Here is a 26,702-nt window from a genome sequence, read left to right as displayed (position 1 = left end):
AAAATGAATATGGGGAAGATGTTCACCTTTTAATTAATTGTCTTGAGAGCAGATGGTTTTCCACTAAATCTCCTGGCTTTAAGACTTGAAGACAGCAGGACATTCCCAAACTCTTGTTGCACAACTACTCCAGCCCTTTGGTGGCCTCTGTCACCACCGTAGGCTCCAGTGAGTTGGCTTTGCTACCTCACTTCAATCCCTGTCATTTGACTTTAGTAATTCCTGTCTTCTCTAGGGTCTGATTCCTGCCTCCCTCTCCAGCTCCAACCCAGAGCAGATTTGACCATTGTATTAATCATGTCTTTTTATTTTCTATTTTTAATGTTTTGACATCTTGCAGCCTTGCTAGCTGTGGCAGGACTGCCTTTCCCAGGGCCAGCTAATCCATAGAAATAGCAAAAAACTCACCTGGCCCAAGGAGTGTGGCTTTCATAAGCACAGCAACCAGTCTAGAGCTCATGCTCCCTGGCTTTCACACTCCAGGTACCAGACAACTCAGGGCAACCCCTACACCCTGCTGAAATTACTCAAACCAACTAGTCCTAAACCCGCTTATGCTACCTCTCCAGTTACTTCTCACAGAAAAAAACCTGCAAACCACACCAAAGAAACAATAAAGCCTCTTGCCCATGTTTTCCTTTTCTTAGCCTCCTGTCTGACCCTGCTGACACCCTGTCTGGCGTCCTGTGGGGTGGCTTGTGAATAATTAGCAACTTATCTCTTCAGTGGTAATTATCTTCTGATATGTTGGCCTCACTCTACCCAAATAATAATAAAACCTACATTTTAAAGCAGCCACTTATAGCAAAACAGTTTCTTATCACCTTACACTTAACACTTTGCATCTGGAACATTTGATTGAATCTAAATAATGCCTGTTTTCAACAAGAATAGCAAATATTTACTGGCTGCATACTAAATGCCAAGTACTCTTCTAAGCCCCGGGGGAATAGTCAGTTGTGGACAAAATATTTCTGCTTTCATAAAGCTTATTTCTCGTGAGGGAACAGATCACTCACAAACACGTGGCGACTATATTAGATACCATGAGGAAAAACAAAAGACAGGAGGTAGAAAGTGACAAAGGATTGTATTTTTACATAGAATTGACATTTGAGCAGTGATTGGACTGAATGGTGAAGTTGGATATTAAGTAACACTGCGTTTGGCTGGGTAGTTGCATCTGGGGAAATATGCTCCCTTCTTGAAAGACCCCTTAGGGTAGCATCTGGGACTCTATCCCAGAAGATCCAAGAGTCCTTCAAAGTGAATATGCCTACCTCTGATCATTCCTGCTGAAGGAGAAGGCAAAAGAAACAACAAAGGGGACAAAGGAATATAAAGAAGTCAGAGAAGGCAAAAGGGAGAAAGAAGTTAGAATAGTAACAAGAAAGAAGAGGAAGATAAAGAGGAAGGAAGGACAAAGGAAGGAACAGAGGAATGAGAAGACTGGTATATATATATACACACACGAATTTGGCTAAGTATTTGGCGAAGAGCAACTACTTGGCACCAGAAGCTTGAAACATCTAGAAGGCTGAAGTGCCAAAAGCCTGATTCAAGTTCCTGCCTCCCAACTGGGTGCAGTCAGCAACCCTGTGATCATGCGGGTCAGCTTTGGATCTAATCAGCATAGCTGTGGCCGCTGCACAAAACAATTTTTATTTGGTTGTACTTTTAATACCTGATTTATGCACTTTTTAAGTCCTGGTAAGAATTTTGTGTCCTTATTGAGAATATAGATATGATGAGATGAAATTGGGAGTGAAAAGATCTTTTGTGCTTCATATGTTCAAATTGTATATCTTTTAAGACATAAATATATATTTAATTTTATCAGTAAAACTTGAGAGCAAAAATGAGTGATCAAAAATCATCGCTGTTAATAAAGAAGTAATTAAGACATCAAAAATAGTTAAAATAATTCATGTCTTAAGTATGGAGAAAGATTGACATTAATAGGACATTAAGAGAATGTGTTGGCTACATAAGTTTGAGAAGAATATTATATCCTTTATCAGTCCATTAATGTTACTTCTTGTTAACTTTCATTATAGACCAGGTCTCCATACTATACTTTTTTTTTTTTAAGATTTTATTTATTTATTCATGAGAGAGACACAGAGAGAGAGAGAGAGAGAGGCAGAGACACAGGCAGAGGGAGAAGCAGGCCCCATGCAGGGAGCCCTATGTGGGGCTCGATCCCCGGTCTCCAGGATCACACCCAGGGCTGAAGGCAGGCACCAAATTGCTGAGCCACCCAGGGATCCCCATCCATGCTATAATTTTTGGCCAGGAATCAGGACATATTGCCTGGAGGATTTGGCATAAAACAAAAATAGAATTAAAAGCCAAATTCTCTACTTGATTCTCCTGCAAATGGTTTTCAGAAGTGGCTGGAGAATATCATAACTACTCTGCTGAGTTTGCTCTTTGTTTAAGTTTGAAGCATGTATTTCAAACTTTGATTAAAGGAGAAAAGGAATCACATCGCAATGTTTCAGGAGATGCTTGAGGTTAGTGGTGAAAAGCATAGTTCTGATTATGAAATGTTAGTGGAACCTAAAGAAAAGTGATTAATGCTGTCTTTAGGTCGTGATTTGATTCTTAAAGGGGCTTACTTGAAAGCCTGGAAATAGTACTGTGTTACTGACGAATGCCTGCTGAATAGGAAAGTAGGAGGTGTGAAATTCTTATTTTTTAAATAGGAGAGTTCTATCCTGGGTATCATCAGTAACTTTCAGAATCCTGTGGGGAATGATAATTAGATCAATGCGAGGAAAACAGCAATGAACAGAACAGGAAGAACAAAGAGCTTGACCAAATGGCAAAGCATGCAAGGTTTCTGAGGGTTCCCAACAGCTCTTGTCTTCATGGGTTTCAGGGTCCGGTCCCACTGGGTCAGGATGGCATTTCTGGCTCCTGGCCACTTCCCTGGGCCCACTAGCCTAAATTGGTATGGGCTGCAAGGGCCAAAGAAAACCTCCACAGCCAATTTGGGATCTGTGAGGAACAACCACGGGATATTGGGCTTTGCCCCAATGAAGGAGGCAAGTTCATCCATATAACTAATATAATCCGTCTGTACTGTCTCGCTGGTGCCAAACCTAGAGGTGGGAGAAGAAACATCATTGTGAATACCAAAGCTCTGTGTACATGTCTTATAGGAACAAAAACAGGGAAAATGCTTTACAGCTTTTTGTCAGAGGGAATCAACATCAGTCCCTTGTGCTTGGAAAGGGGACTTCACTTACTCGTTCTGCACTTTGTTAGCTTGTGCACTGATCTCATCTGGACATTCCCCAATACTGCACAGCAGCTGATAAAAGTATTTCTATCCCCATTCACAAGTGGAAATTGTCTCTTACTCATGAAGTTCATTCATGGCCACTGAGCTAATTAGTGACAGAGGTAGGACTTGAGCTCTGTTTTCCTGACTATTCTCATTTGCTAAATCACATTCATTAGAGCCATCAGTTTGGAGGCATCCTCTGTATCTTAGAGGATTTATGGTTTGGAAAATAGAAATCCACATTCACACACTCTCAAACTCCTCTGATTTTCAATCCTTTCTGAGTCTTCTTTCTGTGATATATTGCAGGAGCCCTGGAGGGATGAAACAGGACTGAGTACTGTGTCAGGTGCAAAGTAAATCCTCCATAAATACTTTTTGAATGGATGAATTTAGCTCATAGCTGTCACCCTAATGACCTCATTCTGAACCATTTAAGACTAAAATAGTTCCAAGTATTCACAGATTCTGATTTTTCTATGGAACCCTAGGCTCTCTTTACAAAGGGTGTTCGTTCTTACCATTTGAGCTTTCCCTCCCTTTTTTTATCAATATCATTCATCATGTCTGTTACAGAAGGCAAAGTGCAAGTTCCTAAAAAAAAAAAAAAAAAAAAAAAGGCCGGGGGAGGGGGGGAAGACATGATAATAGTTAAATAAGTCTGGCAAAAGGTCAGGTCGCATTTTTTCCATCTTATTCATGAGTTATGTATCTCATTTGTATTTCCATTTTTGGGGGGCCATTGTCTAGCAAAGCAAAATTTTGTTTGAAAGATTTTATTCATTTATTCATGAAAGAGATACAGAGAGGCAGAGACATAGGCAGAAGGAGAAGAAGACTCCCTGTGAGGAGCCTGATGTGGGACTCAATCCCACAACCCCAGGATCACAAATGGAGCCAAAGGCAGACAGACACTCAACCACTGAGCCACCCAGCTGCCCACAAAGTAAAATCTTCAACAGATCAACAGGTGGTCATTTTGAGAGAAACATACAAGTAATTTCTAGTCTTCTCGGAATTGAGATGTGACAATTAAAAACCAGGAACCAAATGGCTTTTTATCTTTGTATCTTTGCTCTTAAACCAGTTAACAGATATTTAAAATCAGTTTTAAGGATTATATTCTAGTCTCCCAGCTGTATTTTTAAGAATGGTATCTTATAGTTTATAACCAGAGGTATATTGGCAACTTCTTTGTAGATTTAAGGAAAAAAACTTCATAGGAAATTATCCTGCTTTGTCAGAAAAAAGAGTTCCTGACACATAAGATATAGAATGTAGTCAAGCCCCAAGCTTATTCTGAAGAGCTAACACTTTCTGGATGAGACTGAGGATATGGACTGTGCACAAATCACTGAGGACATGGGGAAACCCAAGAGACCAGATCCAAGTTGCGACTGCTCCAGGATTTCAGGCTCATTCTGGAATAGGTTTACAGACTTCTCTGAAACCCATACCAAAACATGCTTTTGTGCCCAGAGATACTTGAAATTTAGAGTGGTTTCTTTGGCAATTTTGGGATCACATTGAACAAGACTAGAACACCCAGATCTGATTACTCAAGGCATACAATGATTGCTTAACTCTCTGTTCCTGCAATCCTTAAAGGCAGGGTCACTTGAACAGCCCTTGTAGGCATGGCCTTGTTCCAAACCTTGGAACCTGTTCTGTCCCTGGGCAGAAGGAGAGATCAAGAAGGAAGAGATTATGCTCAAAGCCCACCAACTACCACCATTGGGTTGCCTGTAACTGGCCTTTCTGTCCTGGTATTGGGGTTCCCCCAAATTGGATTATTTGCCTTATCACCCATTTCCCCTAAGGCTGAGTCTTTGACTCATATATCAGTGCTCTATTGATTGGGTCTCTACATTGTCTCCTTTCTTCAGAGCCCAGGTTACAACTTACCCTAACGGAGTAAGAGCCCTACCCTTTAATGACAGTCTCCCTGGGCCTAAGCTTACTTCTTTCTGAGCAGAATTTTATGCCACCCCCTTCCTGGCTGTTGCCCTACTGGTGCAACATTTACTCTGTAACACATTCTTGCCTTGGAGGAAAGAGTAAAGGAAATTTAAAGGGATCTATTGATATGCACAACTGTAAGGATGTTCATGATAGCCTGGTAATGAAAAATGTCTCAGTATACATAGTGGCAGGTTCTGACCTCCTACAGAAAAAGAACATTTAAATCCCAGCAAGTCAGGTAGGACAAGAAGCCTTACATATGGCTTCAGAGGAAGTAGGCCTGCTAAGATCCCTTTTCCAGAAGTTTTATACCTCTAGGACCAAACTTTGCACATTAAACTTTAACACCTTTTTGTTCTATAACCATGGACTTTTAGTCTTATGATGTGAATCTTTATACAACTGCATTCAAACCTTAATGTGAATCTGATCCTCGTACCTTCTGCTGGAGGTGGCTGCTTGCTTTCCTTGCCTGACCCCAATCAAGTTTATTGTTATTATTTTTTAATACAGGAACTTGTCTACCTTAGAGACTGATCATCTATTGCACTATACTTTCTTTTTTTTAACTTTTTAAAAGATTCTACTTATTTATTCATGACAGACACAGAGAGAGAGAGACAGAGACACAGGCAGAGGGAGAAGCAGGCCCCATGCAGGGAGCCCGACGTGGGACTCCCTCCCAGGTCTCCAGGATCACACCCTGGGCTGAAGGCGGCACTCAACCCCTGGGCCACCAGGGCTGCCCATACTTTCTGCTTCTAACGCTCCACTGTTCATTCTTATTTGACATATGGCAGGGAAAAAGCAGAAATGACACTAACTTTCCAGAAATCATGATTTTTTTCTATGACTGTGAATATTTGAAGTTGGCTGGATGTTGGCTTGAAAACATGTTCTCTTATTAACCTTTCAAGCAATGTCATTCTATTTAACTATATATGTAATTATATAACATAATTTTATAAAATTTTCATGCATTTAAGACCATCAGCTCTAGTGTTTTTAGGTTTAATAAAAGTCAATAGCTCTAAGGAATTATAAATCACAAAATACTCTTTGAATAATATTATGTACTATTGCATATGATAATCCTATGTGATGTTTTTAATTGCTTATAAAAGTACCAAAAATACAGAATTATAGATTCAAAACTGGGTAGGACTTAGGATTTCCTCCCTGTTATTAGGATTCTTGGTTTTACAAAGACTCAAAGGCATTCTCATTGGCATCCATCTTCCCCATCAATTATCTTCTTTGTTTACTTACCTTTTATTACTTGTACTGCCCAGCGGGCTTGCAGATCAGTTGTGGGAATGGTAGCCCCAAGGGACTGGACAAAACCAATCACTGCCATGGTCGGTTTTTCCAATTTAGGAGGGAAAATGCCTTTAAACAAGGTGATCTCATTGTTTTTGCTCTTAATGATGGACTCATCAAGGAAGGGGTAGGCATAATTATAGCCTGTTGCAAAAATGACACAATCGATGGCCTCAAACACTGTCCCATCCTCAAAAATGGCTGAAGTCTCAGTGAATGCTTTCACATTAGGCTTAATGGACACCGTGCCACACAGAATGCAAGCCGGGAGCTCGTCATTAAACACAGGTTCTTTTCTCAGGGCTCTGTATGGAAAATAGAGAATGGTAATATTACCTTTTTGGTTTTTTGGTCCGTAATAATTAATAATCAATTAATAAAGGAGGAGAAAGCTACCAAAGCTTTTTCTCTTATTCCATGGAGTGTCTCCAGTATGGTTGAAGAACAAAACTGAAGTAAGGCAGTATTGTGAAGTAAGATGAGTTGCCTTTTGCCAACCATTTCTCTATTTCTTGTGATCTTTCTCTTCTCTCCCACAGAGCTCTATATCCCAGAGTCAGCACCCAAGACATTAAAGTTATATCAGGAAAGATCCTAAATCAGAGTACCTGGGTATTTGGATTTTTTTCTTCAGTTCTTATTAACTGTGAACCTTGATCAAATTAAAGTTTCTCAATTTCTCTTGCCTCATCTTTCTCCCTCAGATTGACAATAACTGTTATGTCTACTTCTGGTCATTGGGAGACCAAAATAATACAAAGATCTTGGGTGAGCTCTCTGATAGAGGGTGAAGTGTGAGGCCCCTGTAAACAAAGGCACAAGTCAGGTGATGGAGGGAGTGCCAGAGATTTATATAGGCCAGAAGAAGGAGGGGGCCAGTTTGAATCTTTGGTCAGTGAAAGTCTGGAAAGGAGAGCTTTGGATGATTTTTTGTTCAGCACTTATCTCTAGTGAGTACAGACAAATATGAACTTTGGGGTGAATGTGAATAACACTGCAGAAAAAAAGCTTTGCTCCTAGATTACTATGGCAACCATGAGAGAAAGCCACAGGGAGAGTCTACCTCAGAGAAACTGGGCCAGACAATGAGATGGGCTGCAATCCTGGTTGGAAAAAGGCTGGATTCAACTGTGAGAATTACCTGTTGCCATCAGACTTTTGGCCCCACTGTCACCTTGAAACTGCTCTTGTCAAGGCCACCAGGATCCTCAAACTGCCAGATCCAATGATTCACCGTCACTTCTCATTGTATTCAACTGACCAGCAGTGTTTGACATGGTTGATGGCTCCTCCTTCTTGAAACACTATTTTATTTTGCTTCCAGGTTATCACCTCTCTCTCTATTCCTTTCCTACCCACCTACTATTCATTCTCAGTGTGTCCTGCTAAATTCTCCTCCTCTCCTGACCTTTGAACAAGGACATGCCCCAGACTCAGCACTCAGACCTTTTGTATTCTTCATCTACATTCACTATTCAAGGGATGTCATCTGGTTTCTTTTCTTAAAGTCCTGCCTATATTCTGGTGAATACACATTTTTAACTTAGGGTTTCAATCTGTCTTCTGTCTTGTGTGTCCCTAGGTCTCTCAGCATTCTTCTATTATGATGACTAGTTGGCATTCTAACTTTGATATATTTAAAACTAAAGTTCCCTCCTCCTGTGGTCTTCCACATCCCAGTAACTGTCAAGTCCATCTTTGCATCCTTGCTCAGATCAAAAGTCTGGAGGACCCTGACTCCTTTCTTATTCTCACATCTGTTATCCAATCTAACAAAATTCTATTTGTGTTTACCTTCAAAATATATCCCAAATCTGGGTATATATTTTATCACTTCTGAGCATTTGCTGCTAATAATCCTAGTCCAAGCCACCAACCTCTGTCACCTGGGTTTTTGACAATAGCCTTTTACCTATTCTTTTCACTTTCTTCCTTAACCTACCCCTATACACTGAATGATGACCACAGCTCCAGAGTGATTTCTTCAGATTAACTTAGGTCTTGTCCCTGGCTTGCTCAGATGCCCATTACACTCAAAGTAGAAACAAGAGTCCTTACAATGGCTTACAAGGCCTAACACCATCTGGCCATTTTGATATCTTTTTATTTCATCTCCTGCTTCTCTCCCTGACCTCTTTTCCCCAGGGAGGGAAGGCCACTGAACATGCTAGTCTTGGCCCTGAAGAGGCAATGTCCTGTTTCCTCTGGGTTACTTTCCCCTGGACATTCTCCTGGCTTATTTCCTCAGCTCCTTCAGGAATTTGCTTAAAAGTCTCCTCTTCAATGAGGCCTCCTCTGGGGTTGCTAGCAGCACTCCCCATTACCTCTGCCTGCTTTGTTCTTTTCTCCCTAGTACATATCAACATATGATCTTCTGCTATTTGTCTCCTATTTCCCACTACTAGAAGGTAAACTTAGAAGAAGAGGGATTTTGTGTGTTTTGTTCACAGCTATAGTCATAGGGCCTAATATAGGACCTGACACATAATAAATGCTAAATAAATATTAGTTGAATAAGTCAACTTGGATGTAAACAATGTATAATTTGGATTTTTCACCCCTTGTCAAAGTAATTTCTTATGTGTCTGAAGGATATGTCTCAGGGGATTTTATAGAAAAGAATGAGGAGGAGGCTGAAGACGTAGGCATTAAGGGCTCCCTTAAGGGTGGGTGATAAGAGTGTAGAACAGGGACAGTCCTGCTTTTCTTAATTGAACTTTGTCATGAAGTGAGAGGCAGTAGAGCAAGGTGGCTAAGAGTGAGCGGCTCTGGAGTCACCAGATCTGGGCTCATTTTGAAAATTGCTTTTACCTTCTAACTATGGGACTTTGGTAAAATTATTCACCACATTGAACCTCAGTTTTCTCATCTTTAAAATGGGGATTATAATAGAAACCTCCTCATAGTCATTGTGAGGATAAAATGAGATAATGCATGTCAGAGCCTTACTAAGTCACATTAAATGCTTAAAACATGTTAACTATTATTATCTTTGCTCTAGAGCCTAATTATGATGTATTATATAACTTTCCAGCTGTACAAATCTGGTAAGGATGATTGTGAAACAGGAAATCACTCTTAATTTTTGCAGTTCTTCATCCTCTGAAATGTGAGACGTGATTATTTCACTAATATTATTTTGATTGGTTTGGGAGTTACAACACATGGTAAGTTGTTAACACTGAAATAAAAGTTAGTGTGAACATCATATTTAACTCTGTATTACCCATTTAAAGGCATCAAGCCATAGTTCTCATGCTTAAATCTTGCATTCATTTGCTTCATGTACCACCAGTCAGAGATGATTGTTGGCAAGCTGTTCTTGAGGAAGGTTTCAAATCGAGTGATGAACATCATGTCCCATGGATAACCATCATCCCAGACCCGGCTCATCACCCAGGAGCCACTTCTGGAACTGATGATGACCTTAAAAAAAAACAGTAATTTAACCGTTAAAGTAGTGACCATTTGTGGTGCGTACAGTGGTTTGTCCCTCAGATCTGACTTTTGGAATGGAATTATTACACCAGCTCCTGGGAGTGTTGCCAGAAGGCATCCCTCATCTGTGAGCCCTCTTTGAGAGTTGCTTCATTGAAAAGGGAGCATCTTACCCAAAGTCTTATTGTCTTTCTGGATTCCCTCCTTTCAGTGACTGTTTGATGTGGGAATATAAAGGTCCAATGTCTCACCCCAACTTGGAACAATTCAGAAGGACAATCCAGAAGGATAGCTTCAATGTAGGGTAGAGGGTAACTTTCTTCCCTTGCCTCAAAGGTATTCATACAGAGAGCAGTCCCAAATAAACTTCCTGCACTCCAGTCTACATCTTAGGACCAATGATCCTGTTATCTTCTCTGTTGGAGGTGACTAATAACTGAATTCTCATCACATTTCCTTTAGTGCTTATCTGATGACCATTGTTTACAAGCAGGCAATTATGACCCAAAGTAGGCATTTTGACTTAAAATGCCTTTCCCCATCCTGAAAGAAGGCAAGAACTACAGCATCAGAAAATCATAAGCTCAAATCCTGGCTCTGTTACTTACTAATTATGTATTTTTGGGAAAATTCCTTTAACTTCTCTAAAATATTCAGTTCTCTTATTTGTAAAATGGAGATAATAAGTACTGGCCACATCAAATCTGTGTGAGATGTAATGCAGTGTGCTAACCATGCAGTATGACCACCATTGCCTGACACGGAGAATGTGTTCCTTTCCTCCCCTTCTATCATGATAATCCCTAACAGTGGAGGTTTTTAGGCATTTTTTAAAAAGAATTTTTATATATAATGCCATTTCCAAGTTTTGTTTTGTTTTTTTATAAGGGAAGCCAAGCAAAGGAGAGACTAGAGGATCAACTTGTTGAGAGCCTCTGAAATTGATTTTCTTTTCCCTAATTTATCATATATACAACTAATGGATGAATCTCTTAAAACTACGGTTTCATCATATTTTTCCTTAGCTCAAGAAGCTGAAATGATTTATTATTATTTATAAAGAAATTAGAATACTTTATCCTGTCATTCAGTGCCTTAAAGGATATGATGCAACTTACTCCATTCTTTCTTTCCTCTCTCAATTCCTTTTTTATTTTTATTTTTAATTAATTAATTAATTAAAATATTTTATTTATTTATTCATCTCTCTCTCTCTCTCTCTCTCTCTCACACACACACACACACACACACACACAAACAGGCAGAGACATAGGCAGAGGGAGAAGCAGGCTCTCTGTAGGGAGCCCGATGCAGGACACAATCCCAGGATCCCAGGATCACGACCTGAATCAAAGGCAGATACTCAACCACTGAGCCACCCAGATGACCCTCCTCTCACAATTCCTATAGCTACTCTGCTCCTTGGAATCATATTTGGTGTTTAGTCTTCTACACACTTCATTAATTTCCTCTATGACTTTTAAGAAGACAATTGACATTTCTAGTCCTCAGTTATCCTTTCTGTAAAATGGACAAAATAAAACCTGTTCTACTTTCTTGCCACAATCAAAGAAGCACATTTATATGAAGGCACTGGAGTACCATAATGCATTATACAAACTGTTATTCTTGTTATATACCTCCATTCCAGCAAGTTGAACCACAATAGTGAAATATGCTGTTCTCTTGTCTCCATACCTTTGCTTATGCCATTCTCCCTTCCAAGAATACCCTTTGTCACCTCTTCAACCATATAATTTATAAATATCCTTTAAGGAATGGTCTGGTCTACTCCCATTGTGAGGTCTGCAGTTCCATAATCAGAGCATTTAGTTCTTGAATGACCTATGTATCCTTTTATCCAGTGGCAGCTTTTGTATTGTTATTAGACTTTCTACTTAACTTTTGAAATTACATTTATTTATATCAGATCATATAATATGTTATTTTCCCAAGTAGATTTTAAATTCCTTGAGGAGAGGTGCTATGTAGTTGACTTCTTTGTGTCTCTATGCTGTCTAGTATAGTGCTTTGAACAGGTAAACAGGAATATTTCTTTATACTACTTATCTTGTCATGATCTCCTTGCTTCACTGATTGTAATACCATAATTTAAAATGGACCTATGTTGGGGATGTCCAGTGTGACATCAGTAGGCATAGCCTCTAGAGATAAGATTCCTGTCTGTGGGCTTCTAGGCAGTCAGTCCCTAAACAATCCCCCAAAGCTATTCGGTGATGTTTGTTCAAACTCCTTCCCATCCCTTTATGGGCCCTGTTTCACCTCTTCTCCATATCCTCTCCAATTTCTCCTCATACCATTCTTTTCCAGGCCCAATGAGTTGCAGCAAAGGGGTATTTTCACAGTTTCCTGAGACTCTAAGCTTCTTCTTGCTTCAAAACCTTCTTCCTGGAGTCCTCTTCAGACCTGAACCCCTTTCTCAATTTTTAGTTCTCAGCTTAAATGTCATCAGCTGGAAAGGGCTTTCCCACTTCCTTGTCTGAAGCAGGTCACCCTTATTATCCACTCTTACAGCATGCCTTTTCTTTTTTTTACTAGCACTTTTCACAATTTACATATTATTTGTTAACTTATTTAATACCCGTTTGCTACACCAGACTCTGAGTTCAGGGCGGGTATCATGTGTGTTTTGTTCTCCACTTTCTCTCTAGGACCCAAGCCAGTGCTTGGCAACATAATAGCCAGTCAACAAATAACTATGGGATGACCATATTCATGTATGAATGAATATAGAACTCTATGTTGCTGAAATAATGCTTAAATTCTTTAACTTCTTACCAAGCTCAAAAAGTAGGTTCTATTTTTATCTGTTTTATTTATCTTTTTGAGAAAACTGACACTCAGAGGGGTTGAAGGACTTAAGAGCCTCAGAGTCATAACCTTAAACCTAAATCTGCACTAGTTTTGGAGGGATTGATCAGACACATTAGACACTGAATGTTCTGAAGAAGATTGTTGAATGGCATCACTCCTTGCTGATATCCTGCCTTTGTCATAGCAAACTATTCAAAACCTCACCTGTTGGGCCACCTGGGTGGCTCCGTCAGGTTGGACTCTTGATTTCAGCTCAAGTCATGACTCAGGGTCGTGGGATCCAGCCCCACATGGGGCTCCCGCTCAGCAGGGAGTCTGCTTGAGATTCTTTCCCTCTCCCTCTGCCTCTCCCCACACTTGCACATATACATTCTCTCTCAAATAAATAAATAAATAAATAAATAAATAAATAAATAAATCTAAAAAACCCCTAACTTTAGGTTATGGAAGGAAGTTGAGATATATGAAACACTACTTAGTCTTCCTATTAAGAACCCTGTGCATCATTCCCCTTCCCTTGTTTCTTATCATACCTTTTAAATGATTGTTTCTTTAAAGATAGTTTCTGAGTGCCTGAGAAGTGTACCTGTTCAGCTGTGTGGCTGAGTTCCGTAGCAATATCACAGCCTGAATTCCCCAGGCCTATCACCAGAACTCGCTTCCCCTTGAATATTCCTGGTTCCTTATATTCCCGGCTGTGGAAACATTTGCCTTTAAAAAGTTTTAGTCCTGAGTGAAAAGTAGGAAACATATGAGTCATTTGGTTTCCATTTAAAAAACTACTATAAAAGACTTGTGGGTGAACACAGTCACAATAACATGGAACTTTAACACTCTACATCTATTACATACAATAGAAGCATATATATGACATTATCAAGATATTAATTCATGCCACATGTGTAGATGGTAGCCTAAATTTCAGCTTTACCTGGAAAGGACTCTTCTGGTAGATTGGGGTACACATGGTGTCCAGAACAAATCAGTACAGCATCAAAGGTAGCTGATTCTCTTTTACCATCCCTTTCAGTGGTAATATCCCATTGGCCGGAGACTGAGAAATCAGGACGTTTATTTACACTGCATACAAGAGTCTAAAAGAAATACAGAAAGACTTTTCTATGCTACAGGTACATTTGGCACCAACTTGATCAAATTGTATAGAAAAAATCCTTAACAGTGGCTTAGGAAAAATATCCATTATTAAGATACATATTATGAATTCAAAATTCAAAAAATCAAAACATTAAGTGGTAAATGTATATATTTTATGATTTTATTTGATTATTTAAAGAGAGAGAGAGAGAGCGAAGAGAGAGAGACAATGAGCACAAGCAGGGGGTAAGGGGGGAAGCAGACTCCCTGCTGAGCAGGGAGCTGGACGTGGTGGTCACCTGAGCTCAAGGAAGACACTTAACTGACTGAACCACCCAGGTGTCCACATAAAATATATATATTTTTTCCCCATATGCTTCTTGTGCATAACCAATGTGTTCTGTGCTGAGTGACTCCCCTCTTGGAGCTATGACAGTGAATTCAATCATAGCTTAGAAGTGGCATGTACCACATGTACTAAGTAATCTGGTGGCAATGGCAAATGATTTTTATAGTAACAACTACTTCCTAACATATCTCTTTAGCCATTTTATTTTTAATATTATTGTTGCCTTAAAGTGAAAGATATTGTCTATATTCAGAGAATGAGTTCTCAAATTTTAGTGTGCATAAAGACTCCCTGGAAAGCTTGTTAAAGTACAGATTCCCAGGCCACAGTCTTAAATGTTCTGAGTCACGAGGTCTGGCATAGGGCATGAAAATTTGATTTCTAATGAGCTCCCAGGAAATGTTGATGTTATTTGGCCTATATACTAAGTAGCACTGGATTAGATTATCAATATTTATTCACAGCTGATCAGCTGTCTGTTGGTTGGTATGCTCCCTCATCAAAATTATTTTTTTCAATTCTTCTGATTATATTGGATAAAGAATCTCTATTTGGTACAAATTGTTTTTATAAGCTTTATTATATATAGTATTTCATAAATATTATACAATAAATGTATACATATCCATATAATGCATATTATTTATGAACTCTAATAAAACAGACACTTTTGAATCCATAAAATCTTGCATGTCACTTATTTAGAATAACTCTGGGATTATGCATTTATTTATGCTATGGTAAGTGGTTCCTTCTTGGATTATAGTTTCTGGTTTTTGCTGCTGGTTTACAGAACTGCAATTGATTTGTATATCTTGACCTAATATACTACCATCTTGCCTAACACTTTTATATTAATCATTATTAAACCTAGTAATTTGTCTCTAGAATCTTTTGGGTTTTCCATGCAGAAAGTCATATCATCTGTGATGAATATTACTTTTTTTTCTAGTTGTCATTCCTTTTATTTTCTTTACTTATTGTACTGTCCCTTAAATTTCTTGACTATTGAAAAGAAGCTGTAATTATAGGCATCCTTGTCTTTTTCTGGATTTTAAAGGAAATTATTCTAACTCTGCACTCTTTAGAACAGCACTGTCCAGTAGCAATATAACATGAGCAACATATGTAATTTAAAATGTTCTAGTAATCACATTAAAAAAGAAGAAAATGTATAATTCTATCTGATATATTATTGTTTTAACAAGTAACCAAAATAAATATCATTAATAGGTATATTATATTCTCTTTCATAATTAGACTTTGAGATCAAGTGTGTACTTTATGCTTATGGCACATCTCATTTTTTGGCTAGTGGCTACCATATTTTAAGATAATATTTGTATGTTTCTATGGATCAAGAAAATTCCTTTGTAATCTTATACTGGTGAGAGTTTATTTTCTTTGCTTTTATTGTTCTTTTAGGTAGAAATGAATGTTAAGTTTTGTTTAATGCCTTTTCAGAATTTGGTAAATGTATTGTTTTCTTCCTGTGACTGACCGAGTTTTGTACTGAATTACATCTTTATATTTGATGATATTAAAATATTCTGTATCCTTAGCCCAAAAGCAACTCAATGAAGACACCTAATTTTTAAAAAATATTTTGTTATATTCATTTTTGAAGTGTTTTCCACCAATTTTCTTTTTTCCTTTCTTTTTTTTAAAAACATTTTATTTATTTATTCATGAGAGACATGGAGAGTGAGGCAGAGACATAGGCAGAGGAAGGAGCAGGCTTCCTGTGGGGAGCCCAATGTGGGACTTGATCTCAGGACCCCTGGATCACGACCTGAGCCAAAGGCAGATGCTCTACCACTGAGCTACCCAGGTGCTCCTCCACTAATTTTCTTGAGGGAAATATGCCTGTAATTTTCCTATTATTTTTGTTTGCTTTTGATGTCAAGGTTATAATATCATAGAATAAGTTTAGAAGTTATACTTTAATTTTTAGTCTCTGGAAGAGTTTATAAAATATTTAAATAATTTGCTGAAAATTTGGAATTACCTATGGAGTTTTTTTAATGGGAAAAATTTTAGTTTGTTTCTGAGTCAAAAAGAATTCTAAGTTATCAAAGGACTATTCAGACTTTCTACTTCTTTTTGTGTGAGTTTTGGCAACTTAAAAAAAAACGACTTTTAATTTAACCAATTTAAAAACATTATTTGGAAAACACTTTTATAGTATTCTTACTACATATTTTATTTCATTTATATCAGTTTTATCCATTTTTTCATTTCTAATATAATTTGTGTCTTTGTTCTTTTTTCCTCAAATTATCAGCTATTTGTCTATTTTTTTTGGCTTTTCAAAGGATGAACTTTCTATCTTCTTAATATGCTTTTTCAATTTTAGTAATTTCTCTTTACTATCTTGTTCATTCTATGTTCTTTTGAGTTTATTATACTTTTCTTTTCCTAATTTCTTCATCTTATTAGTTTTTAAGCCTTTATTATTTTCTAACATAAGCATTTAAGCTTATAATTTTCATGAAAGTTTTGGTCTTTATTCATCTCACAAGATTGATGTGTATAATTTATCATTCAGATCTAAATATCAAAATGTCCAATGCAATTTCTTCTTTGAGCCATAAATTTTTTAGAAAAAAGTTTTGAAATTATAAATCCATGGCTATTTTACATTTATTTTTTTATTGATTTCTAAGTTAATGGCATTTTGCTCTAATAACTGTATGTGGTATTTTGTAAATTTCTGATGTATTTTCTAAATCTAGGGTCAGAGAGGCCACACTGTTAAAAATATTGACAAACAAGGAAGAAAGCTGAAAGGAACAAACATGAATCTGCTAATAAATATAGAATTCCTCACAATTATGCCTTTAACTAATCTTTTGATAGCATCTTACCTTAAATTGTATGTATTTCAGGAGGTTCTTTTCTTTGGAAAATACAGTGATGTATTCCTGGAGCTTGCTATTATGCATAAAGTTGGGGAAGTCATCAGGATATGGGAAGTCTGGGAAACACATCATCTCTTTGGAAGAGTTGGTAAAGACAGACTGGTAAATGCTAGCTCTGCCTTCCTCTGCATGCTCCTGTAAATGTATAGTTTCAAACAGGAGAGAGTCTGTAAATGGGTACAGTTACCATGGTCAGTGATGGTTCCAAATAATTATCACTCACTTTTACCCACAAGTAAATTCAGTAAGATGAGGAATAAATTAATTTTACTTAAACCATTTGATGCTAATCAAAGGATCTTAGAATATGGGAGCATATATCTTTCTTAACATTTTTTCTAAGGGAAACAAATTTTGAATTTCATTATGTCTTTTTAGGAATGTATAACTAGAATTGAAGAAAGAAAATTCAAATATTTGTTATGATATGGATTAACTTTGAGGACATTTTGCTAAGTGAAATGAGCCAGTCACAAAAGAATAAATACTGTATGATTCCACTTATATGAGATACCCAGAGTTATCAAATTCATAGAGAAATAAAGAAGGGTGGTTGCCTAGAGCTGGAAAAAGGAGGAATAAGGAGGTATTGTTTAATTGATATAGAGTTTTAATTTGGGAAGAATAAAAATGTTCTGAATGTGGATGGTGGGTGGTATTATTATACAACAATGTGCATAAACTTAATGCCACAGAACTGTATACCTTAAAATGGTTAAATGGTAAATTTTATTGTGGTATATTCACCACAATAAAAAAATCTCCTTTAACATATCATGAAGTAGTTCTGGTTAATTAGATAATAATATTTTCTTATGCACCTAGGGCAGAGAGAATTTAGGTTATATTTATAATGGTGTTTTTCAAATGATTTTGACCATAACCTATAGTTGGTAATGTATTTTATATTGCAACACAATGCACACACACAACCCAAAAGTTTTATGAATAAATCATATCTAATTACTTGAGTTACATTCTGATATTTTCTGTCCATTCCATTCAAAAATGCAGATTGATTCATTAATTTATTTCATAGCAAACTAATGAGTCATCAATTCTAGTTTGAAAAACAGTGGTTTAAAGGAACTGGAAAAGTGAAGTTTAGAAAATTGGGTAGGAGAAAGGAGAATAGAAGCAGAAAAGAGGATGATGGTAAATCATTGAGTTCTTCAAGTTTATTCTTTGGGCTGAAATCTCAAGATTAACATAGCTCATATAAAATTGAGGGGAACACTGAGGGCAGAGGGGCTTTTGTTTTCACATTCGAAATTTTGGTAAGATATTACTTATCTTAAAGGTTCCACTTCCACCAACCCAGGTAGAGGGTTGTTGACACGGGATGATCAAGTAGCAGTGATTAGGAAAATGTAGGTCTTAGTTTAGCTCTCTTGAATCCGTTCAGTTTGAATAGGACATGAGAGTTTCCACTTGCTCCCAATAGGTATGCAGAAATTATCTGAGAATTCTCTTAGCAGGTAGTCTACAGGAGAGTTGCCATGGCAGGGGCTAAGTAGCATTTTAGGAGAGAGATATAGAGTGGGCTACTTGGTTCAGGAACTCAATGGGAAAACTGTATCTCTGGGAAGGTCATCTGATGTGCTCATAGGAAGCAAGTGGGGTCTAAACAGCAAGAAGAGAAGACAGTCTGTAAGTTCATCAACTGCTGTCTTCAATTTAAGATTCCTAGGGATTCCTGGGTGGCTCAGTGGTTTAGTGCCTGCCTTCAGCCCAGGGCGTGATCCTGCAGTCCTGGGATTGAATCCCATATTGGGCTCCCTGCATGGAGCCTGCTTCTCCCTCTGCCTGTGTCTCTGCCTCTCTCCCTCCTCTCTCTCTCTCTCTCTCATGAATAAATAAATAAATAAATAAATAAATAAATAAAATCTTAAAAAAAAGATTCCTAAAAGATGAGCATGAACAATAACCAAACAAAAGAGAAACACCAAGAGACTAGCAGGGCCAGAGAACAGCCCCCGGATCTGTGTTTGAATTCAAGAAATTTTGGCTTTTTTTCCATAAGTCCAGATACAGTGGTGGAAAATTCAAAGGTTGGGGGGTTCGGGGGGGTTCTGAAAGACTGAGCATTAATCCAAAAGAGATTTGGAGATTAAGTTGTGCTGAACTGGAGGTATTTCTTTTGTCTTGAAATGCTTTTATGTTTCTCCCTACATAATTTTGGATGTTTGTCTGTTGTCCTATTTATGCTAGACATAAAAGAGTGACCTAAGCATTAGTAGTCTAGTATGTATTTATGGATAAAATATTATAAAATATCAAGAACTCACAGGGAGAAGATGAGAGAAGATGAGAGGAATCCCCAGTTTGTAGCCAGCAAAGAAACAAAGATATTAGCCTAACATGAGCAAGAAACTGAATTCAGCCATCAAGCTGTATGAACTTGGAAGCAGATTCTTCTCCAGTACTTCTAGATAAGAGCGCAGCCCAGTGAACACCTTAGTTTTGGCCTTGTGAGACCTTAAGCAAAGAACCCAGCTGAACTAAGCTCTGCTTCTGACCTACATAACTGAGAGTAATAGATGGGTGTTGTTTTGAGTTGGTAAGTTTGTAGTAATTTGTTATGCAGCAATAGAAAACTAATACAAGGACAAAGGTGAGGTACTGAAGCAAGCCAAGGTTGAAGAAAATTATGTAATATTACACCAAGGAAGGAGTTTCATAAAATAAAAATGAGGCAAAACTTTGAGACATGTTTGAGGTACTTTTGCAACTTTGGCTGCTCTGAGATAGTCAACATGCCTAGAAATGCTGACATGATTGGTCTTCAGTTTTTCTTAGACTCCCAAAAGTTCCTGATTACTAGGAAAGGAGTTGTGGTGTCAGGCAAATACATTATTTGTGACTTGTTCCTTTTTTTTTTTAACTTAATCATGGACATTTAACTGTTCCTACTCAGGATTATATAGCACATCTCAGAGCCCATGCTTACAGACTGATTCTTCTAAGTTGACCAGGTAGAAAGTTCATAAGAGAATGGCTATATAGTTAATAATTACATTTTTAAAAGTAATTTTTTTGGAGGGAGTGGTCAACAAAGAGCCAAACCCTTCTTATTTATGGAAGTAGATTTGTTCTTTTCTGATTCAAAAGTTATCCAAGTTTCTGATTAAACATGACAGATTATGCAGATGCATTTGACACTTCTTTCACCCAAAATTTACTAACATGACTGTAAAAGTATTGGAGGTATGAACTTGCAAGGGAAAAAAAAAAAGGGAAATGTAAGGACAAGGAAAAACAAACAAGAACATCTTGGAAGATAGAGCATACATAGATGAGTGACAACTGGTGTAACAGATCTCAGAGAGTCGAAAGCTAAGTCTAGGTCTAACCAAATGGAAATCCAGATCCAATAATGATATCATAAGACATTCAAGGTCTACAGTTTTTTACTTTACGTGTATAACTTCTCAGATGACTTCTGGAGGATGTACTCTGATGTACTCTACTGAAAGGAGAGAATAAACTACATAGTAGGACAATAAGGGCTTCAGTGTTACAGCTTTGATGAGAGAAGGAAGACAAGCATTAAGAACTATCTTTAAGAGACAGTTAAAAGAAGAATTAAGTTGATGGGCCAGTTGATATGTTTAAACGTATTGAGCGGAGAATCATAATTCTGTGAGAGAATTTGGGGGATTAATTAGAGTTAGTACCTGTAAAATTAAACAGAGGATACAGGGCAATTATTAACTCCAGTGAAAACAAAAGGAAGAAAATGTAATCAAAATCAACTAAGTGGTTCAGTAATGAACAGTATTTACACAGTTATAATGATATAAACATGAAGGTTTCATTCAAACAAAAAAGATCATAAAACTATATGAAGAAGGAGATGAAAAATCTTGTAAATAGGCGTGACCTTTGTTCCATATAATTTAAGGGGTTGTTGTTTGTACATAGCATCAGTTAAAAAAAATTCTATAGTGCAGAGGAAATTACAAGAAATGAGTGTAATGGGCCAAAAATAAATATGGTGAAACAGAGAATTTAAATTTAATTTAAAAGAGGACCGTTATTAGTATGAGTAGGGGAGATCCAGTGTTGCCTCATTTTCTGATTTTTCAAAAGAAGAAATATCTCTAGATTTTTTTTGATCTCTAGATTTTTATGTAAACTATCATGATTTTAAAATATTACATTAAAATCTTAAAACGGTATAGATAAAATAGATCAGTTGCAGTATAAGAAGAGCCAGTTTGGTAACTTTAAAATACATAAAAAGGATTGATTTTTGTCTAGTAATTTTGTGATTTGTAGCTTTTGGTGAGATTAGAAAGATTGGTAGAGATGTAATCAACACAGGAGAGACTAAACATTAGAAAACAATTGATCCAGAGAGTAGAATACAATCAGGGGAAGTGAACAAAGGATTGTGAGCCCAGAAAAAAGAGCTTTTACTCATGAAACTTCAGGCCAAAATCCAGGCAATTTACTGATGTATTGTTTGGAGATCTCCTGAGAAAGACATTTCCCTTAGACCTGTGGCCTAGTCTGAAAATGCTTTATTTTCTCAGTGATCAAAGCAGGTGAGGGAAATATGTCACTCTGGCTTTAGACCAGCAACACAAATGAGAACTAGAAGGGCACAGGGAGGTGCTCCAAGAAACAGCCACAAAAAGTTTAAATGATCTGCACCTTTGTTTTTTCACACTTAACAAATGTTTGGATACTTCTCAAAGGGAAAAAAAGTGCTGAGAGAATGTAAAATGCTGATTTTAGAAACCAAGGGTAATGAAATACAGAATTAACAGGCTTTTATAACATAATCCCATAATATGAATTCTAGTTATACAGCTCTAGACTCTTAGTGGTATTTGAGAAACAGCAAAGTGATGCTGTCACCTGCAGTGTGGACCCTCTCAAAAAAGGTATAGTAATTAGGAAACTGAATAACCAGTGTATTTGTTTCCTGTGTACTGTAAGTTACCACAGACTTGATGGCTTAAAAAGCATGACTCTATTCTCTCACAATTCCAGAGGCCAATAGTCAGAAATCATTATCCCTGGCTAAAATGAAGGTGTTTATAGGGCTATGTTCATTCCAGAAGCTCTAGTGGAGAATTCATTCCTTGTCCCTTCCAGCTTCTGGAATGCCAGCATTCCTGCACATCTTGAAGATGGAAGTCAGAGCACAATACCTTCAAATCTCTCTTTCTGGTGAGGTGATCACATTTTTTTTCCCCCCTTCTATCTCCAAATCTCCCTCTGCTTCTCTTATAAGCATAGATGCTATGGCATTTTTAGCACACCCAGATAATCCAGAATAATTTCACCATCTCAAGATTCTAACTTAATCATACCCCAGTTTTCCTAATTAGGAACATTTGCGAGTTCCAGGAATTAGGACCTGGCATCTTTGGGGAGACCATTGTTCAATAGTCCAGCCTACCACCGTCCACTGGCCCATAAAGATTCACATCTATCTTACATGCAAAATACATTTATCTTGTCTCATCACCCTAAAGTTTCAATCCATTGCAGCATCAGATCAAGTCCTGAGTCTCATCTATTCCTCATCAGCTCAAAAGTCTGAAATGGCATAATCTAAATTATCTAAATCTTATATAAATGAGACTCTGGGTATGATCTACCTGGGCCAAAATGTCTCTCCATATGTGGACCTGTGAACTAGAAAACAGATTCTCTTCTACTAAAGTACAGCAATGAGATAGGCTTTGGGTACCAGTTACAGATGTTCCAATTCCAAAAGAGAGAGAATGGAAGGAAGAAAGGAGTTACCAGTCCCAATTTTGAAATCCAGTGGGTAAATGTTATTGGTTTCAAGGCCTAGAAATAACTTTCTGTGTCTCAAGGCTTCAGCTTCTGGGCCCGCAGTTCCACCCTCTGGAGTATTTCATCTTTTTCTTGAAGAGAAGCATATGTTTGCAGCTGATTATCTTATCAGTCTATGATGACAGATTCAAATGTTAGTCTTCCTTGAGCAGCAAGAGATGTAGCTACTCTCAAAAGCTGTATCAGCAGTGCCTATCTTCAGCAGTGCTTTGCAAAGTAGTTTGAATATGAGGATTGGATAAGATTCCTATAGAAATCCTGCCAGCCCAAAAGGCCACTTGTTGCAGTGGCACCCAGCAGTTTACCAAGGGGTTAAAAAGGCTAGAGAGACAGGCCAGCTTGAATTATGATCTTGTCTTTTCCATTTACTGATCATTTACCATTTTTTCTTTCCTTTTTAAGCTTCAAATTCATTTACAAAAGGGAAAAACTGATACCTACCTTATGGGATTATTGTGAAGATTTAATTAATGGGTAACAGTGTTAGGCATATAGAAAGTGCTCACTATAATAGCCCTAATAGTCAATAGCGTGCTAATCTGAAGCTCTGTCAGCACATTTCAGCAACATATTCTAGGTTCTACAATGTTGTACAAGATGTTGAACAGTTTCAACAATTCTTTACAGTCCAGAAAATAGCTATATTAATAATTTTCATATCTTTATAACATTTAGAGTTGTCACAGACATTGTCTCCTTAAATGTAACCTTTTTATTGAGATATGAAACATAATACTAATTTCGTACTTAAGGAGGAAATAGTAGCTTGAAAAGAGTTATTGCTCTTCCTAAATTTGCATATATAAATGGTTTATCAGAAGAAGAAGACAGACGAGGTAGGCTTAGCCAGGCAGTGTTCCTAAGGTTGGAGGCTGGAATATGGGAGCTGGAGCATAGGCAAGCCCCTGCACCTGCTGATGTGGTTGTTAGGCAACACAGGAAGTGACTTAATGGTTGCCTAGAAGCATGACTGCTGACAGAGTCCTTATTGCACAGAGACAAAAGGGCATTGAAGAACTTCAAATAAGTGTGTCCTGTCTTTGTTCATCTTGTAGCAGTCTTATTAATTATATGGTTTTTGAAAGGCCAAAGAGCACCTGAAACTTAAAATCTGGTCTGAATCATTCAGTGGACCTTTGGTAACCTCAGTGAAAGAATGGGGACAGCCCTGTTTTTTAAATGAGTAACTCATGTAATTATATAAACCTAACCAATATTTGCCTTTGGATTTTACTCCCAAGTGGCTCAATTGTTAATGGTTTATCAAGGGTGAATTCTGTAAACAGAGACCTTTAAAACTATCCCACTATCTCATTTACTTCTGAAGTGAGCAAGGAATTTACTTTCCAACCTGCTCCTGATTCTGTGTTTTGTAGATTCAAACCTAAGAGGGATTCTAATTGCATGGAAGCTGGTTTGGCAGCCTGTGCTCCAGCAATGATTTCTCACACACTTCCCACGTCACTTCCTGGTCTGCTGCAGTGATGTCCCACTCACCGAGAATTTCCACAGGCCCCCGATGTCTTCACTCCTCTCAAAGCAGGTGGGCTCTAGCCCCTCTTCCAGACAGCTTCTGATGGAGGCCAAGCCACTGACTCCAGCTCCAATGATGGCCACTCTTTTCCCCATAGTTACCTGTATAAAGGCCCAGAGAACATTTCTAGCAACAGTATTACTGAAAACTTTTTTTTGTATCACTCTTTGGTTTAATTAGAATTTAGGGGAGCCTAAGTGGCTCAATTGGTTGTGTCCAACTTGTGATTTTGGTTTAGGTCATGATCTCATGGGTTGTGAGATGGAGCCACGAGTTAGGGTCTGTGCTTAGCAGGCAATCTGCTTGAGATTCTCTCCATCTGCCACTTCTTCCCACTCAAGCTCTCATTCTCTCTTTTTTTCTAAAATAAATAAATAAATAAATAAATAAATATTTAAGAGAAAAAAAAAAACCTTTATTTTTGCACCAAGAAAGCAATGTTGAAAAAATGGATCAGAACTCTTTACTAACCTAACTGCATTTTGCATTTCTCCCTGATTTCTAAGAAGAATATTTTGTTCCAAAAAAAGAAGCACTTTGTTTTTACTCAACTTCCCAAAGTTAAGAGACTTATGATCTAGCATATGTATTTGTCATTTTGGCTTTTGGCCTTTTGTCATTGATTTCCTATCTAAGAGTGAACATGAGAAAGAAAAGGGGATTCACAACTAAAATACATATGCAAGGACACCTGGGTGACTCAGTGGTTGAACATCTGCCTTCGGCTCAGGGCATGATCCTGGGGTCCTGGGATGGAGCCCTGCATCGGGATTTCTGCAGGGCACTTGCTTCTCCCTTTGCCTATGTCTCTGTCTCTCTATCTCTCTGTCTTTCATGAATAAATAAAATCTTAAATAAAAAAATAAAATAAGGGATCCCTGGGTGGCGCAGCGGTTTGGCGCCTGCCTTTGGCCCAGGGCGCGATCCTGGAGACCCGGGATCGAATCCCACATCAGGCTCCCGGTGCATGGAGCCTGCTTCTCCCTCTGCCTATGTCTCTGCCTCTCTCTCTCTCTGTGTGACTATCATAAATAAATAAAAATTAAAAAAAAATAAATAAAAATAAAATAAAATGAAATAAAACACACATGCAAACACCAATACCTACAAACATGTATGTATATATGAATGAAGAAACAAATATGCATGTGTATGTGCACACACATGCATATTTATTTCTTCTTTCTATTTTGGCATAAGACTCAATGCTGAACAAGGTCAGGTTCTGTCTGCATTTCAGTATGCCAGACAGTCACTCCATTCCTCCCTTACAATGTTCTTCGCTTTCTTAATTAAAAAAAAAAAGCAAACAACAACTCAGGTGTCTTGTCTAAAAACAACTTCTTTCTACTAGCTGCCACCCCCACCTCCATTCTCTTTTTTAAAAATTAAATTTCCTAATCTTTTCCTGTTTCTGACAATATCTTTAGGCCTTACTATTACTTCTATTTTTTTTTCTGTTTAGACAAAATCACATAGATATGCAGTGAAATAGACTTGAATGACAAGAATCATGACCCTTACTTCTCAGAATAAAAAGATTTACCTGAATTATATGTCATTCTCATTCTGGCCACATTTGGTATGAACTATAGATTCCCTTCTCCACTTATCTATCCCTCCCTCCTCCCTCTCAACCCATTATAATATCATTATTTTCCCCTTTTCTACCTTTTTTCTTTATCTTCCCTTCTGTATGTTTAAGTCCTGTCCAAGTTGTTTGGGCAGTTTGGAAGAAAAATGTTTTCCATAAATCACCACTGCATGGAAACTATTGGAAAAATGGGAGGAACTGCTTTTACTTATTTATTTATATATATATTTTTTAATTTGGGAGGAGGAACTGCCTTTAAAGGGGAACACATTTCCTGGTCCTCTCACAAGTGAGCCTGAACCATGAATTCTCCAGATAGGCTGGGCTCTGCCCAGTGTCTGACCACTTGGGTGCTTGCTTTCTCTTTAGGCAAGATAAACATAACCCACTGTTTACACTTCTGAATGCTCTGCCTGTGAGTCAGGCAGTTTTTCCCAGATGACTCCAGTTTTCTGCTCTATTCTATTGCGTGTTATTTCTAAGTTTACCTTATTTTATTCAGTCCTGATTTTTTAGAGAGGATATCTCATAGAAGCCGCCTTAAT

General features: G+C 37.7%; 1 protein-coding gene and 1 long non-coding RNA gene across 3 annotated transcripts in view; one reads left to right on the top strand and one right to left on the bottom strand.

Annotated features, from left to right (window-relative positions):
• LOC140635651 (uncharacterized) overlaps positions 1–26,702 on the top strand; it is a 106,949-nt gene that overhangs the window by 40,741 nt on the left and 39,506 nt on the right. The window lies entirely within an intron of this gene.
• LOC140635649 (flavin-containing monooxygenase 3) lies at positions 1,072–26,393 on the bottom strand. Its single transcript, XM_072830568.1, has 9 exons — positions 26,235–26,393; positions 24,527–24,664; positions 17,159–17,347; positions 13,779–13,941; positions 13,434–13,576; positions 9,801–10,000; positions 6,524–6,879; positions 3,814–3,886; positions 1,072–3,107 (listed from the first exon to the last, which is right to left on the bottom strand). The coding sequence occupies exons 2-9, from the start codon at positions 24,656–24,658 to the stop codon at positions 2,765–2,767; spliced, it is 1,599 nt and encodes a 532-aa protein (XP_072686669.1). The 5' UTR covers positions 24,659–24,664; positions 26,235–26,393; the 3' UTR covers positions 1,072–2,764.

This window comes from Canis lupus, chromosome 6, assembly GCF_048164855.1.
Source record: "Canis lupus baileyi chromosome 6, mCanLup2.hap1, whole genome shotgun sequence".
NCBI classification, from domain to species: domain Eukaryota; kingdom Metazoa; phylum Chordata; class Mammalia; order Carnivora; family Canidae; genus Canis; species Canis lupus.
This window is presented reverse-complemented; position numbering and strand designations above follow the sequence as displayed.